Source organism: Fusarium vanettenii, assembly GCF_000151355.1.
Source record: "Fusarium vanettenii 77-13-4 unplaced genomic scaffold NECHAsca_126_unmapped, whole genome shotgun sequence".
Classification (NCBI taxonomy): Eukaryota; Fungi; Ascomycota; class Sordariomycetes; order Hypocreales; family Nectriaceae; genus Fusarium; species Fusarium vanettenii.
The window spans coordinates 2,049-18,876 of NW_003315764.1; the positions used below are offsets into that span (position 1 = coordinate 2,049).

The window sequence follows — 16,828 nt, forward strand, 5'->3', positions numbered from 1 at the left end:
AGAGGGCCAGGGATTAGGGTTAATTTTAGGAGGTAGATAGCGACTAATTTTAATTATTATTTATAATAATTAATAATATTAATATAATATTACTTAATAGAAGATTATTATTAGGATTTATTATTTATTATTATTTTATTTAATATGGGATATAGAATTATAAAAGGGTAAGAAGTAATAGGTAGGAAGAGATAAGGGCTTGGGTTATTATATTAAATGGGAGGGTTAAGGTATAGGGGGTAGGGAACGTGACTAATCAAAAGAAAGGAAGATAGAGATAAGAGACTTCTAGGCTGCTAATTAATAATTAGATATGGTCAAGAAGTGGCCAAAAGAGTATAAATAAAAGTCAGGGAGAACGAATTAGAAAGGCAGAGGAGAGATAGAGGCTTAGAGGTTTAGGGAGGGTTAGGTGCGCACGGATACCTAAACCCAGGTTTAGGTGGGTCCGGGGTAAAAAAATAGCAAGTTTAGTAGCAGGGTTCTAAAATATTAGAGGCTCATAGTATAGATAGGCCAAAGAGGCATAAGTTTTAACCCTAACCGGGACCTATTCGGGGTGTTTTTTAACTACAATAGCCTCTATAGGCAAGGAAAAGGCCCCGGGCCTTAGTAGCTAGACTAGGCCTCTTCTAGACCTAGTAACTAAGAAAGATTCCCCTGTGATAGCTTTCCTAAGGCTGCTAGCTGATATGATTCGCCAAGGCACGGCCCCTGGAGCCCACCTATTATGCGCTAGCCGCCTTATAGGGCTTGAAAAGCCCGATGGAGGGGTTAGACCTATAGCTATAGGAGATCTTATCTATAGGGTAGCTATGAAGGCGATCCTAATGACCTCCTATCGGCCGAATATGCTCTTACCCTTCCAGCTAGGCGTGAATAGCCCAGGCGGGGTTAAACCCGCTATTTTCCTCCTCTATGAGGCTATTATAGGCTCAAATGAGGCTAATTTCCAGCAGCTAGCCTCTATAGACCTTGCTAATGCCTTTAACTCAGTAGATAGGGCTTCTATAGCTGCTTCTGTAGCTACTTTTGCCCCTACCTTCTATAAGGCAGCAGCTTGGGCCTATAATAACCCTTCTATCTTAGTTATGGAAGATGGGTCAGCTATAGCCTCGGCCAAGGGCGTAAGGCAAGGTGACCCTCTTGGACCTCTTCTTTTTTCCCTTGCCTTTCGACCTACCCTAGAGGCCCTAGCTAGGAAGCTACCTAGGGCAACCTTAGTAGCTTACTTAGATGACCTCTATATACTTAATAAGGCTCCGCAAGGCACCCTAGAGGCAGCTAAGGAGGTCTTAAAAGGCTCCCCTTTTAGCCTTAACCTAGCTAAAAGCAAGGAAAAGGCTATAGAGGACCTTAAGCTAGAAGGCTTAAAAGCCTTAGGTACTTATATAGGCCCTATCCGGCCTAGAAGAACCTTCTTGCAAGAAAAGCTAGCTACCCTACAGGAAGCCCTAGAGGCCCTGCAAGACCTTCCTAAGCAGCACTCTTTGCTTCTTCTTAGAGGCAGTATCCAGCTTCTTCTAAGGCACCTCCAGAGGCAGCTAGACCCAACCGGGCTAGAAGACCTTTGGGAAGAGGCTGATACCCTTATAAGAGAGGCTATTATAGCCCTAGTGGCTAGAAGCCCTAGTGAGTGCCCTAAGGAGCCTAATTCAAGCCTTATAGCCCTTCCAGCTAGAGAGGGAGGCCTAGGAATACCCTTACACAAGGACCTAGCCCACGAGCTATTCCTAGCAGCTAGGGAGGCCTCGCAGCCTACCCTAGACCTCATCCGGAAGCCCCTAGCCCCGCAGCCTACCCTAGACCAAAGCCAGCCTAACCAAAGCCAGCCTAACCAAGGCCAGCCTAGGCTAGGGAAAACAGCCCAACAGGTGCTAAAGGAAGCTAATAAGGCTAGGCTAGCAGGCTTCTTAGAGGACCTCCCCCCTAGCTATAGGCACGCTAGGCTAGAGAACGCTAGCTATCTCGGCCGTAAGTGGCTAGGAGTCTTACCTACCCAAAAAGCCCTATCTTTCACAGACTCCGAGGTCACTGAAGCCCTCCGAAGCCGGCTCTTTTACCCAATCAAGCCTATCAGCCTACCCTGTAGCTCTTGCGGAGCTATAGCTGCCTTAGGCCATCAGGATACCTGCAAGGGTGCTAATAGAAGGTGGATTGCAAGGCATGATGCTATAACTAGGGCCTTTATAAGGGCCCTAAGTAGCCAGCCTACCCTAGAGGTCGAAAAAGAACCCCTAGTCCACCCAGAAGCTAGCCTAAGGGCCGACTTTGCAGTTAACCTAGGAAATAGCCGCTATTACTATGATATTCAAATCGTAGCTATTTCAAAGGATTCTGCTAAAGAAGACCCTTATAGTACCCTTAGAGAGGCTGCCGAAGAAAAACGCAGAAAATATAAGTCCCTAGGGGCCTTTTTTCAGCCTCTTATTATCTCAGCAGGTGGCCTTATGGACCTAGAGACAGCTAAGACCTATCAGAAGCTCCAGGACCTTATTGGCCCCCTTGCGGCTAACCAGCTAGATTCCTCTATTAGCCTTGCCCTAATGAGGACTAGGGCGACCTCTGCGGCTTCTATAGCCCGAGATACCCCTAGTAACCTAGCTAGGTCGATCTGGAATACTTCTAGGGCTTCTTAAGGCTTTTCTTTATCCTTTACCTTTTACCTCTTATCTCTTATCTCTTTGCCTTTTTCTTACTAGCTATATCTCTCTCTTTTAGTTATATCTCTTTTTCCTAGCTATATCTCTCCCCTAGCTATATCCCTCCCCTAGCTATTTCTCTTTCTTAGCTATACCTCTTTCCTAGCTATATCTCTCCCCTAGCTATATCCCTCCCCTAGCTATTTCTCTTTCTTAGCTATACCTCTTTCCTAGCTATATCCCTCCCCTAGCTATATCTCTTTCTTAGCTATACCTCTTTCCTAGTTATATCTCTTTCTTAGTTATATCTCTTTCCTAGTTATATCTCTTATGCTTTTCCTTTATTATTTTTTAGAAAAATCTCCCCTCTTTTATCTATAAGCTATATCTTAGCTAGAAGAAACCCCTAGGGCAAAATAGCTTAGATAGTTAATAGTTACTCTGTTCTAACCCTAACCCTAACCATCTATAAATAAGATAGAGTCACTAGTATACCCCACTAGATCGCCAAAATAACCTATATAATAGAATAGGGCAATCTACTCCTTATAAAGATCCTAGAATATAATAAATAACTTCTAGATAATAAAAAAATAAATAAATAATAAATACTAGAGGAATTATAATATGACCTTATACGCGAAATATATAGCTACTAGTTACATAGATACTAAGAAATTAATAAAACCCTAGAATAAGTTAAGATAATATATACCTTTCCTAATATAAAGAAAATTATTTTAATAATTATTAGCTAATACGACCTTTGCGCAAAGACTAAGGTATGACGCTATAAACCTTACGGTAAACTATAACCCCTATTAATACCCTAATTACTATGGGAAGCTATTATAATAGACTTTATTACTAAACTACCCCTATTAGAAGAACTAGCTACTAAAAACTTCTACGATAATATTCTTATTATTATAGATAGACTCACGAAATTTTCCTATTTTATACCTTATAGAGAATTAATAATAATAAAAAAATTCGCTTACCTCTTTTACTTTTATATCGCTAAGATATATAGTATACTACTTAAGATTATTACTAATCGAAGATTATTATTCGTATCTAAGTTTTAGCAGAGCCTAATAGGATACTTAGGGATTAATCATAAACTCTTTACTATATACTATAAGGAGATAGATAGATAAATAAAACATATAAACTAGATACTAAAATAATACCTTCGGTGCTATATTAACTATAAATAAACTAACTAGGTTAAGAAGCTATTAGCTACTTAGCTAGCCTATAATATAGCCATAAATAAAAGCACGAAGATTATACTAGCCTACGCTAATTTCAGATTCATACTAGATATATACTATCAAATATAAGATACTATTATCAACCCTAAGGCAATCCTTACTAATAATTAGCTAAAGAACCTATATAAAGAAATAAAAATAGAACTTAAATTCATTAGAAATAAAATAATAAACTATACTAATAAGAAATAGATTAAGGGACTAACCTTTTCGGAGGGAGATATAATCTATCTTATAATAAAAAACATCAAAACAAAGCAATAAAATAAAAAACTTAACTATAAATATATTAGACCCTACAAAGTTAAATAGAAAATCTTAAAATATAATTATAAACTAGACCTACTACCTAAGGTTAAGCTTTATTTAATCTTTTATATTTCACTACTCGAATTAGCATAAGATACTATCTAAGTAAAAATAAATAATAAACCTAATATAAAAGTTAATAAGCTAGAAGAATATATTATAGAAGCTATCCTCGATATAAATAAAATTAATAATAAAATAATATATTTTATCAAATAGAAGGACTACCCCGACTCAGAAAACACATAAGAACCCCCAGAATACCTCACTAATATATAACGCCTTCTAAAAGACTTCTATTAGCGATATCAAAAAGAGACACAAACTCGAGGCCGATAGCACTCTAATTAATAGTATCTATAGCACCTATAGACTACGCGGCGATTATAGCCTCCGACTCCGCCTTCTTAGTCTCCTCTAATTCATCTAAGAAACAAAGGCCATAAACGGCTATCTTAATACCTTTAGTGCGCAACTAATGCTTCTAGCGATAGAGCCGAGTCAAACGAGCTAAAACCTCATTTACCCTCGCTTAAGCCTCTTAGGCCTCCCGCTATAAACGCAGAAAGTCCTCTTTAGCACGCTCTTCTTTAGAATCTAGATAATTAGACTCTCGGTAAATACGATTCACTAGGAAAATCATTAATAAATAGAAAACCCACGGGCTAGAATATATAAATAAGCGCCGGAAATATTCGCCGACGCGTCATAAGAAAGGCCATGATAAGCGTACTCCCCGCAGCGATCCGATTTTTCGGGCAGAGCCATATAGCGCAGGCTATGGGAACGATAAGACAAATAAGACATAATTTCGAATCTAAAATAGTTAATAGTATCGCCTAGTTTAATAGCAGCCAACCGCTTCTTAGAAAGGGTAGGATAACTAGATATATTAGCAAAAGATTTTTATAGGTTTAGGATTAGTATATATACGCGAAATAATCAGGGTCGCAAATACGGCCTTGAGGATAAGACCAACGGAGGGGAGATATTATATCACGACCTAGGAAACCTCTAGGCCACGTAATAAGAAAGACCCATATTAGCCGACTAATCATAGATAGATCAAGACGGATCATAGCTTATAGGCTATAATCCCCTTTGAGCTAGCTAGATAGATCATAATGGCTTAGGCCCTATAAGCCATGATCTATTATAAGCTATTATATCATAGAAAGTATATAGGATATACTTATTGCACTTTCTTTTATAGTAGCTACCTCAGCTATTAATATAACTTAGTTATACTTAATACCTTTAAGTATATTACTAGACGTGATATTATATTAACCTTTAAGGCTACGTAATATAATCTAGTACTAATATAAACTAGTATGACCGGTTTATCCTTTGGATCCCATATGATTATTATATTAAGCTTCTAGCGAGCCTCTTTTAGGATATAATATTTCTCTCTAAGGTATTGCCTAACGCGGTCATTGCCTATTATAAGCGCGAAGCTATATAGTATATAGATAATAGCCTACTCTAATAGGTTAAAGTAAAGATAAAGCTTTTTTAACTTAGAATACTAGTTAAAGCTAAGTTAGATTTCTTAATATATTAGATTTATATTATAAATTAGTTAATTAATTTCTTTTATAGAGGATAAGTAATATAGGTATTAGCTAAAGAAGATAAGAATATAGTAAATAAAGGCTTAGGTTAAGAAGAGGGAAATATAAAAGGAATTAACTTAGTTAGTATAGACTAATGCGACGCGAAAATAGGCCCTATTTCGCGACGCGGTTTTAGAGTTAGAAATGAGAACGGGCCCCGTTTCGATTTTAGAGAACCCCTGTAAGAATAGAGAGTTTTGGTTGGTCTAGAGCTAGAAATGGGCCCCGTTTTAGTCTTTAATACTTGAGTAGGCAGTTGGGATAGACGAGACACGCCCTACTCAAGGCACAAAAAGGGGCCAGAGCAAGAACAACAACAACATCATCATCAAAGGAACTAATAATGGAGTTTCGGATCAATGGACCACCTTCGCAACTACACTTGTGCGTGCACTAATCGTCATTGTGTGTTCATTGTGTGTCTAACAGTGACATTGGAGGCCCCTGGATGGTGGGCTTCTGAGTCAGGCAAGGATCTGCATAAATGCAACAATAATTCCGCGTTGTATTGATTTAGAGCACGGCATGTATTATCGCCTTTCTAAACTCGTAAATAAAACTTCCCCTTTGGTTTCAAATTACCGCAGTGCATATGCATGCAAAAGGTCAGGGCAGTTCCCGTGTCTCTTCGCCTCAAAGTACACGCCGTCCTCAGGTCATGTCAGCCCGACCCGGGCATCCGAACACGGCATGCCGGCACTGAATTGGAGGGACGGGAAAATCATGAAAGTGTGGGGCAATCGGGCACATTTACCGGCGAGGCTTCTGGGGAGGGCCTTGTCTATTGGTCACCGATACAGTGGCCTCCAGAAGAAACCTTGGGAGACGATGGAGCTGCATTGGCGTCTGTGTGGCTGCATCGTAAAGACGGCCCAGCCTGAGCGGAATACGAAACGTGGCGGCGAAAACTCTCTGCACGAAGCCGACGAGTAGCGACTTTGTACCACCAACACTGGTCTGTGCGTACAGAAACGGTTCAAAACTTTCGCTTTGATGGAAACATGTTGGGTAGACAGGCCGAGCTGCATGCGGCCGTCCTCGGCCTAATATAATAATATAAATGATCAAGTTTGATCGAGTACGGTCTCAGTATTTGTTATTCCTGCGCTATGTGTTCTTTCTTTCTACCCTCCCTGTTTCGATACTCGTGTTGCTTGGTTACTACACTCGTACTTTTGTTTTCTATTGGCTTACCATTCCACTCGCTTTCAACCCAACATGAAGAACCTTTTGACCTTGTCTCTATGCCTCGGCAGTCTTTTGGATGTCACCGATGCAGTTGTCATTCCAGAAACTCCTGGGCCACAGCCTGGAAAGTTCAAGGCATCTCCCCCCCTGGGTATTCCCATTGACCGCAAGGGCTGGACCGTGACCTGCTCCAACCAGCAGTCGGGCAACGACTGTGCCAAAGCCATTGATGGCAACACTGCGACTTTCTGGCAAACCAATGCCAACACGAAGGCGCCTGTCACTATCACGGTCGACATGAAAACCGCCCGTAATGTCAACGGTCTCTCTCAGCTTCCACTTCAGGACAACAGCAACAACATCGGCAACTGGATAGAACGCCACAGCGTTTTCCTCAGCACGGACGGGAAGAACTGGGGTTCCCCTGTTGCGACAGGAACTTGGTGGACTGATAAAACCGAGAAATTTTCCAATTTCGAACCACAGAGGGCCCGCTATGTCCGCCTGGTTGCCATCCCCGACGAAACGCACGATAACCCCCGGATCAGTCTCGCGGAACTCAACATCTACGCAGCCTCCTCTAACAGCAACCAAGAACCCGGGCTAGGGCGTTGGGGCCCTACTCTTGACTTTCCTGTTGTTCCCGTGGCCAGTGCTGTTGAGCCAACGAGCGGCCAGGTCGTTGTCTGGTCTGGTGAGTTCTGTCCAAATCGATCATGTAATAGCACGAGCTTATTTTGAACCTGCCTATCGCTATGATGACTTTCAGCATCAGAATCCTCGTGGTGGCTTGACCCTGAGCGCCGTGTGGGACCCAGCTACCGGCGTCATTACCCAGCGTAACATTACCCTCACTCACCACGACATGTTCTGTCCGGGTATTTCTATGGATGGAGATGGGCAGATTGTTGTGACAGGCGGCAACGACGCCAAAAAGACAAGCCTCTACGACTCTCCCAGCGACTCTTGGATCACTGGCCCCGAGATGAACATTGCACGTGGCTACCAATCATCCGCCACAACGTCCGACGGCCGTGTCTTTACCATTGGTGGCTCTTGGAATGGCCCCAGGGGTGGGAAGAATGGTGAAATCTACAATCCAGACTTGAAAAGCTGGACTTTGCTCCCGGGGGCTCTTGTTAAGCCAATGCTTACGGCTGATAAAGAAGGCGTCTATCGTTCTGACAATCACGGCTGGCTATTTGGCTGGAAGAAGGGAACTGTCTTCCAGGCCGGCCCAAGCACTGCCATGAACTGGTACTACACCAGGGGAGCCGACGGTGATGTGAAGCCGGCTGGTAAACGACAAGTTGGTGATATCGTTGACCCGGATTCCATGTGTGGAAACTCGGTCATGTATGATGCGGTCAAGGGAAAGATCCTTACCTTTGGTGGCTCCCCCAATTATCGGTTCTCTGACTCGACAGCCAATGCACACATCATCACCATCGGCGAGCCCGGAAGTGTTGCCAAGACAGCTTTCGCGGGCGGTGGCCAAGGATTACACCCTCGCATCTTTCACACGTCGGTTGTACTTCCCGACGGAACCGTCTTTATCACCGGGGGCCAAAAGCATTCCGAGCCTTTTGTAGATTCGACCCCCCAGCTGGAGCCCGAGATGTACCTCCCTGCGTCTGATGCCTTCGTCAAGCAGCAAAGTAATTCAATCGTCAGAGTCTATCATAGTATCTCTCTGCTACTGCCGGATGGAAGAGTCTTCAATGGCGGTGGCGGGCTTTGTGGTACTTGCACGACAAACCATTTTGATGCCCAAATTTTTACACCAAATTATCTTTTCGATAAGAACGGCAACCTTGCAACGCGGCCAAGGATCTCGAGCACCTCAACCAAGACGGCCAAAGTGGGCAGCACCATCACTTTTACTACCAATGGTCCGGTCAAGCAGGGCTCGTTGATTCGATACGGGACTGCTACACACACGGTCAACACTGACCAGCGGCGTATTGCTCTGACGTTTACCAACACTGGGACGAATAGGTACTCATTCAAAATTCCAAACGACCCTGGCATTGCTCTCCCGGGATATTGGATGCTCTTTGTGCTCAACTCGGCGGGGGTGCCGAGTGTCGCTACTACTATCAAGGTGACGAATTAATAGCAGCCTGGCCTGGCGGAGACAGGTGGATGGGTTGGGTATGGATATTTACGGTCTTCTGGCTCAGTTAACCCATCAAGGGCCGGGCTTCAACTACAACAAAGACCACATTGTCAATACATCATAGCATCATATCCCAATGCTAATACGGTGGCCTTTTTTTTTAGCCTTTTTGCTGCAGTAGAAGACTTATACCTAACTGCACCATAAAAGGTTAAACCTCTCAGGGGGTATTTAACTGCTCTAACCTCCGTACAAGAAACGAGAGAATTGTTCCTTTCTATCTTCTAAATATTTCTGCGATTTCTTAATACTGTGGCGATCGTGTGTTTCCCAAGGGATAAACCGGTCGTGCTGGGTTTATGTTGGCAGAAGGGTTAGTCGCGTTGTGCTTGAACAAGGGGGGCTTGTCACGTCTGGTAATGTGCTCAAAGGTATTGAGTGTAACCAAGTTGTATTGATAGCTGAGGTAGCTGGTACATAAGAAAGCGCAGATGAGGATGTTCTATATACTTGTGGTCTGGTTCTTGGACCAACGTTCGCGATGTTCGGTCCAGGGTAGGACCGACGACTTCGAGGTTCGGTCCTTGGACCGATGCAAGCGAAGTTCGGTCCCTTCGGTCCCTCTGGCTTAGTCAGTTTGTTCTGCCGTGCTTCCCCGCCTGGCCTATGTCATGGCCGTGACAAATACGATGCCGAGAATAACAATCGATCAGGCATTTTACGAGTAGGAAGACCAACCAGGATACAAACGGAAAACGTCGGAGCTCGGAATAGAATAAATAGACCCCGGTGGAAGTGGTGTGTAATCGAACTAGTCGAATGGGGACGAGTTTAACTATATTTAATTAAAAGTAAAACTTTAACCTTAAAAGGGTCAAATAGGTTAGATAAGAGCGCATTTAACTATAATCGACTAAGCAAATCAGAATAATATATATAGCTTTACTTATTCTTACTTCCCTGTCTAGATAGCTCTCTAGCTTTTAATATAATTCGATTACTTAAGAATATTTCTTAATATTATCGGACGTAATACCCTACGCTTAGTACTCTACGCCCCGTCACAACTGCTAACATAAACCGTAACCGAATGGGTTTATGTTGGCAGTTGTAACGGGGCGTAACGTACTGAGCGTAGGGTGGCGAATCACGTCTGATAATATCAAGAAGTATTCTTCAGTAATCAAGTTGTATTGAAAGCTAAGGTAGGTAGAGTGTCTGTCTAAGGAATGTTGTGTGGTCTTTTATCCCATGAGCTGTCATAAACCTCCGCTCCGTACCTCGCCCCAGTGTTAGAGCGCTAATAGATTGAGCCTAATGACGGCGTAATGATGCTATGGTCTGTTATGCTTATATGTGCAGAGTACTCCGTCAATGGGCATAGCTTGGTGTATGATAATATATCCCTAATATGAATCGATGTGATTGGCTTATGCCCCCTGTCGTGACCGCTCCGGAGGCTTATGACAGCTCATGGGATAGGCATAATTGGGGGGGTATCTCACGATGTCCATCGTGAGATATCGCCACATTCTCACTCGCACAGAGTGAGAGAGTGAGCGGGACGACGGGTTCCGGAGTGAGCGGTAATACGTTGATCCGTGCCATGTAGCGTCATGCATTCGGTCGTGGCATAGGTCGTGACACCCACTCACTTATCATATATATTATTGCAAGATCTAATTAAGTAGATTTAAAGCACGGTGAATAGTTTTTATTAATTTTCTACCTCTAGGTCTAGTCGGGTTTTCCCTAATGGTTACCTGCTAGATATTACTCTAGTTCGTAAGAATAGTACTTAAAAGAATAGGGTTATAAGAGGGAAGTGAGGTATAGAAGTAGGAGAAGGGGGGTGTTTGATTTAGGTAATTCGATGAAATATAAGAAGCTGCGACACGTGCACGGACGACCCTTCAACGTGCACGGACCAATTTCTATGTAATTGATCGAATTACCAGCACGACTGCGTACAGTAGGTAAGATGAGAGAGGAAGGAGAGGAGTAGTAATAGTAGAAGTAGTAGTGGAGGGATGTCTCTAGACGTGATGCGTGCACGGGCTATATTTAAGGTAATTTGATGAAATACAACAAGACGCGACGCGTGCACGGACGACCCAGCAACGTGCACGGACCAGTTTCTGTGTAATTGATTGAATTACCAGCACGACTGCGTACAGTAGGCGGCCTTATAGACCTAGAGATAACTAAGACCTATTAAAAGCTCTAGGACCTTATTAGCCCCCTTATAGCTAATTAGCTAGACTCCTTTATTAGCCTTACCCTAATAAGGACTAAGGCGACCTCTATAGCTTCTATAGCCCGAGATACCCTTAGTAACCTAGCTAGGTCGATCTAGAATACTTCTAGGGCTTCTTAAGGCTTTTCTTTATCCTTTATTTTTTATCTCTTATCTTTTATCTTTTACCTTTTACCTCTTATCTCTTATCTCTTATCTCTTATCTCTTATCTCTTATCTCTTTGCCTTTTTCTTATTAGCTATATCTCTCTCTTTTAGTTATATCTCTTTTTCTTAGTTATATCTCTTATATCTCTTATTTATTCTTATCTCTCTTTTTTCTTATTTCTTTATATCTTAGAAAAATCTCCTCTCTTTAGTCTATAAGCTAAACCTTAGCTAAAAGAAACCCTCTAGGTAAAATAGCTTAGATAATTAATAATTACTTTATTTTAACCTTAACCCTATTATTATAGGGTTCTTATAGTTAACTTATAAGTAGAGATTTGCCCGGTCGGGTAATATATAATAATTATAGAAGTCATATATCTATTATAGCTTTTTCCTCTTTATCTTTATCTAAAGGATATATATCTCTAGTGCCTTAATTTAATATTAGCCTATTATTACCTTAACTTTATTATTATTCCTATAGATTAAGTATTAATCCTTAAAGAAAAGAAATTCTCCTTCTAGTAAGACTTAGGTATCTTTATCTAAACTTATATACCTTTTTATCTTAAAAATATCCTCTTAATCGCATAATACTAATATATAATTCTCTCTTACCTTCTGCTTTATATTACCCTTCTTAAAGATTTTATATAGCTTCTATATATATTTCTAATTTATTTATTTATTTTCTCTTATGCTCTATTTAGTCTTAAGAGTATAAAGCGGTATTCGCGCTATAATAATATAATATTATTTAGCCTATTCTCTAGCTAACTCTATATTACTAATAGCCTCCTTATAAGTTAGCTAGGAGGTATAAGGTAGCTTAGCGCCTATTTATATCCTCTATTATTTTCTAGGATAGATTATTATGCGTTATTAGCCTCTTATTATTATTATTAGATATTAAGCTATAGAGGGGAATATTTAACCTTAGTAATTAATAATTAATATTATCTTTTTTATTTAAGTTAGGCGATAAAGACTTTATAGAAATATATAAGTTAGAATATTTAAGTAGTATTAATTTAGAAGGTAAGAAGAGTAATTAAGGTCTCTTAACCCTAGGTTTAGAAATATCTATTACTCTAGGGGTTAGTCCTAAGAGACTATAGGTCTTTAATTTTATTATTTTCCTAAAAGAGGCGATATAAAAGAAATAATTTCCCTTATTATATAATACTAGGGTAAAATACTATATATAAGCCCTTAATAATTAGGCATATTAAGGGGTTTTATTAAGTAATAGGGGAAGCTATATTAATTAATTTATACTACTTCTAGGATAATAATATAATAATAAGTTAAAGGATAAATTAAAGGTTATTATTAGCCTAAGTTAGGGTAAACCTAGGTTATTAATTCCTAGTTAGGTAGGAAGGCCTCTTATCTTTTTCCCCTTTTCTTTTTATATTTAACCTTTCTTTATCCTTTATTTTATATTTTATCTTATTTTTATTTATCTTTCTTTTCTTATTTATAGACTATTTATAGTTATATTATCTATATAGATTATCGCATTATAATACTAGGGATAAAGATAATAAATAATTTATAATAATAAGTCTTTTTATATTATAATCTAATATATAATCCTATAATAATTATATTTTAGATAATAATAAAGAAAGGCTTTAAGTTAATATAAATATAATAATTAATATTAAAAAAGAAGTTATATTATATAATAATAATAATAATAATAACGAGTTAATATAATAATATAATAGCAATAATAATAATTATAATAATTAAGTAATTAAATAAAGGAATAAGAGGTTAAAGGCTAACTTAGAAGAAGAGGTAATCTCTATTTTAATATTAAAGGGTAATATAAGTAAAAGCTAGAGGGTAAGGACTAATAAGATATAATAGGGGTAAGGGTTTTAAACCTAGATTATAAAATAGAGTAGTAATATAGGTTATAAATAGACCTAAATAAATCTAGGTCTAACCTAAAGCTTATTTACTTAGTTTAAGACTTATTATCTAGCCTAGAAGAGCCTTCTTATAAGAAAAGCTAATTACCCTATAGGAAGCCCTAGAGGCCCTATAAGACCTTCCTAAGCAGCACTCTTTATTTCTTCTTAGAGGTAATATCTAGCTTCTTTTAAGGCACCTCTAGAGGTAACTAGACCTAACCGGGCTAAAAGACCTTTAGGAAGAGGCTAATACCCTTATAAGAGAGGCTATTATAGCCCTAGTAGCTAGAAGCCCTAGTAAGTGCCCTAAGGAGCCTAATTTAAACCTTATAGCCCTTCTAGTCAGAGAGGGAGGCCTAGGAATACCCTTATATAGAGACCTAGCCCACAAGCTATTCCTAGCAGCTAGGGAGGCCTCGCAGCCTACCCTAGACCTCATCTGGAAGCCCCTAGCCTAGCCTACCCTAGACCAAAGCCAGCCTAACTAAGGCCAGCCTAGACTAAGGAAAATAGCCCAATAAGTACTAAAAGAAGCTAATAAGGCTAGGCTAATAGGCTTCTTAGAGGACCTCCCCGCTAGCTATAGGCACGCTAGGCTAGAAAATGCTAGTTATCTCGGCTATAAATAGCTAGGAGTTTTACCTACCTAAAAAGCCCTATCTTTTATAGACTCCGAGGTCACTAAAGCCCTCCGAAGCTGGCTTTTCTACCTAATTAAGCCTATTAGCCTACCCTATAGCTCTTATAGAGCTATAGCTGCCTTAGGCTATTAGGATACTTATAAGGGTACTAATAGAAGGTAGATTATAAGACATAATGCTATAACTAGGGCCTTTATAAGAGCCCTAAGTAGCTAGCCTACCCTAGAGGTTAAAAAAGAACCCCTAGTCTACCTAGAAAGTAGCCTAAGGGCCGACTTTGCAATTAACCTAGGAAATAGCCGCTATTACTATAATATTTAAATCGTAGCTATTTTAAAGGATTCTACTAAGGAAGACCCTTATAGCACCCTTAGAGAGGCCGCAGAAGAAAAACATAGAAAATATAGGTCTCTCGGAGCCTTTTTTTAGCCTCTTATCTTCTTAGCAGGTGGCCATATGGACCTAGAGACCGCTAAAGCCTATTAGAAGCTCTAGGACCTTATTGGCCCCCTTGCAGCTAACTAGCTAGATTCCTCTATAAGCCTTGCCCTTATGAGGACTAGGGCGACCTCGGCGGCTTCTATAGCCCGAGATACCCCTAGTAACCTAGCTAGGTCGATTTGGAATACTTCTAGGGCTTAAGGCTATTAGCCTTTCTTACCTTTTATTTCTTATTTCTTATCTCTTATTTCTTTCTTAGTTATATCTCTTTCCTAGCTATATCTCTCCCCTAGCTATATCTCTCCCCTAGCTATATCTCTTTCTTAGCTATACCTCTTTCCTAGTTATATCTCTTATGCTTTTTCTTTTATTATTTCTTAGAAAAATCTCCCCTCTTTTATCTATAAGCTATATCTTAGCTAGAAGAAACCCCTAGGGCAAAATAGCTTAGATAGTAAATACTAACCCTATCCTAACCCTAACCCTTTAATCCTTTTATTATACCTTATAAAAAACCTATAGGTATTCTTTAATTTATTATAGCTTAGAGCTAATATAGAAGTAACTAGGCTTAAAGGTATAGTAAAAGCCTTATTATATAGGCTCTCTAAATTATAAGATAAGAGGGCCTAGAGAAATAAGCTTAGGTAGCCCTATAAGGTCTTTTTAGCCCTAAAGAAGATTAAGCTTAATAACCTACTCTAAGGTAGGCTTAATCTCTTAAAGGGAAAACTAATAAGGCTATTAGTAGAGGTATTATTAAATTTAATTAAAAAGAATTATAATTTTATAGGTTTTATAAATTAAAAGAGGAAAAATAATGATATAAATAAAATAATTTATAATAATAAGGCTTATAGGTAGCTAAAATATAAGTAAAGATAAAGGTTAAAAGTAAATAATTAAGAAAAATTAAAGTCTTTATAGAAAAATAAATAAAAAAAGAAAAATAGAGGTTAAAGCTTATTAGCTAAGGAATTACCTTAGCTATAGCTAGTGAGGTAATTAATATAGCTAGGTACCTAGGTTATAGCAGTAATTAGGGAGTTTTCATATAGCGCTAATTATATTAATTACCTTATTAAAATTTCTCTTTTTTATCTTTAAATAATTCTAGAAAAATAAAGAAATAAAATATAAAGAAAAAGATTTTATTTTTAAGATCTTTATAGCTTAAAATTATATATATCTCTTTTATAGAGCCTTAGTCTTATAAGAACCCTCTTTTTTAAAAAATATTAGCTAATTAAAAAAAGAAATATTAGCTACCTTATAGTCTACTAATATAAAAAGTTTCCCTTATATAAAAAGAATATCAGTAGCTTAGCCGATGTTTTTTATAGATAATAGGAGTTTAGACCTTAATATATTATTTTTATACCTTACTTATAGATCTTTTTTTTTAGCGATAAAGATATATTAAATAGGATAGCCTTTTATTTATTTATTACTATAAAGTAATTAATTCTTCTTTTACTTTTTCCTCTTTAAGCTCTAAATAATACTTTTTAGTTACTAGGCGGGATATTATTAAAAAATTAATAGGAAGGAAAGCCTTAATAAGAAAGATTATATAAACCCGCGGAAATTAATACTCCCGAGCTATTATAAGTATAGCCTTAATAGATATACTTAGAGTAATAAGAAATACCCTTAAGTATTTTATACCTTAGGTATTTCTAAGCATAATAATAATAAGGTATAACTTTAAAACCTATCTCCTCGATAAGTTTAAATAAGTAATAATAGCGCGTAGTAGACTAAGATTTTACTTTTAATATATTATTAGTATTATTAAAATATTTATAAAGGAGGGTTCTTATAAACTATAAGAAATATAAGTAATTAACTTTAAAGGCCTTAGGGATAAGACTAATAAAGGGGAGATATTATATTATAACCTAATAAAGTATATATTATATATCCTAAGGGAACCCTATAAGTTATAACTAATTAAGGCTTAATTACCTATATACTAAGAGTAATTATAATAATTACCTCTCTAATTATTATAATTACTTATATAATTACCCTAATTAATATAATAAATACTATAATTAAGTATTACCGCCTAAGTATATAGGATATACTTATTAGTATTTTTTATATATTAGCTACCTTAGCTATTAATATAACTCAGTTATACTTAATACCTTTAAATATATTACTAGATATAATATTATATTACTCTTTAAGGCTATATAATATAATCTAGTGCTAATATAAACTAATATAATCGGTTTATCTCTTAGGAATTATC

At 38.3% G+C, this 16,828-nt stretch overlaps 1 protein-coding gene across 1 annotated transcript; it reads left to right on the forward strand.

Annotated features, from left to right (window-relative positions):
* Window positions 1-7,065: 7,065 nt before the first annotated feature.
* On the forward strand, window positions 7,066-9,151 carry NECHADRAFT_98409 (uncharacterized protein; the record flags this gene model as incomplete). Its single annotated transcript, XM_003039272.1, has 2 exons — window positions 7,066-7,729; window positions 7,761-9,151. 2 exons carry the CDS (start codon window positions 7,066-7,068, stop codon window positions 9,149-9,151), a joined length of 2,055 nt encoding a protein of 684 aa, XP_003039318.1.
* Window positions 9,152-16,828: the final 7,677 nt, after the last annotated feature.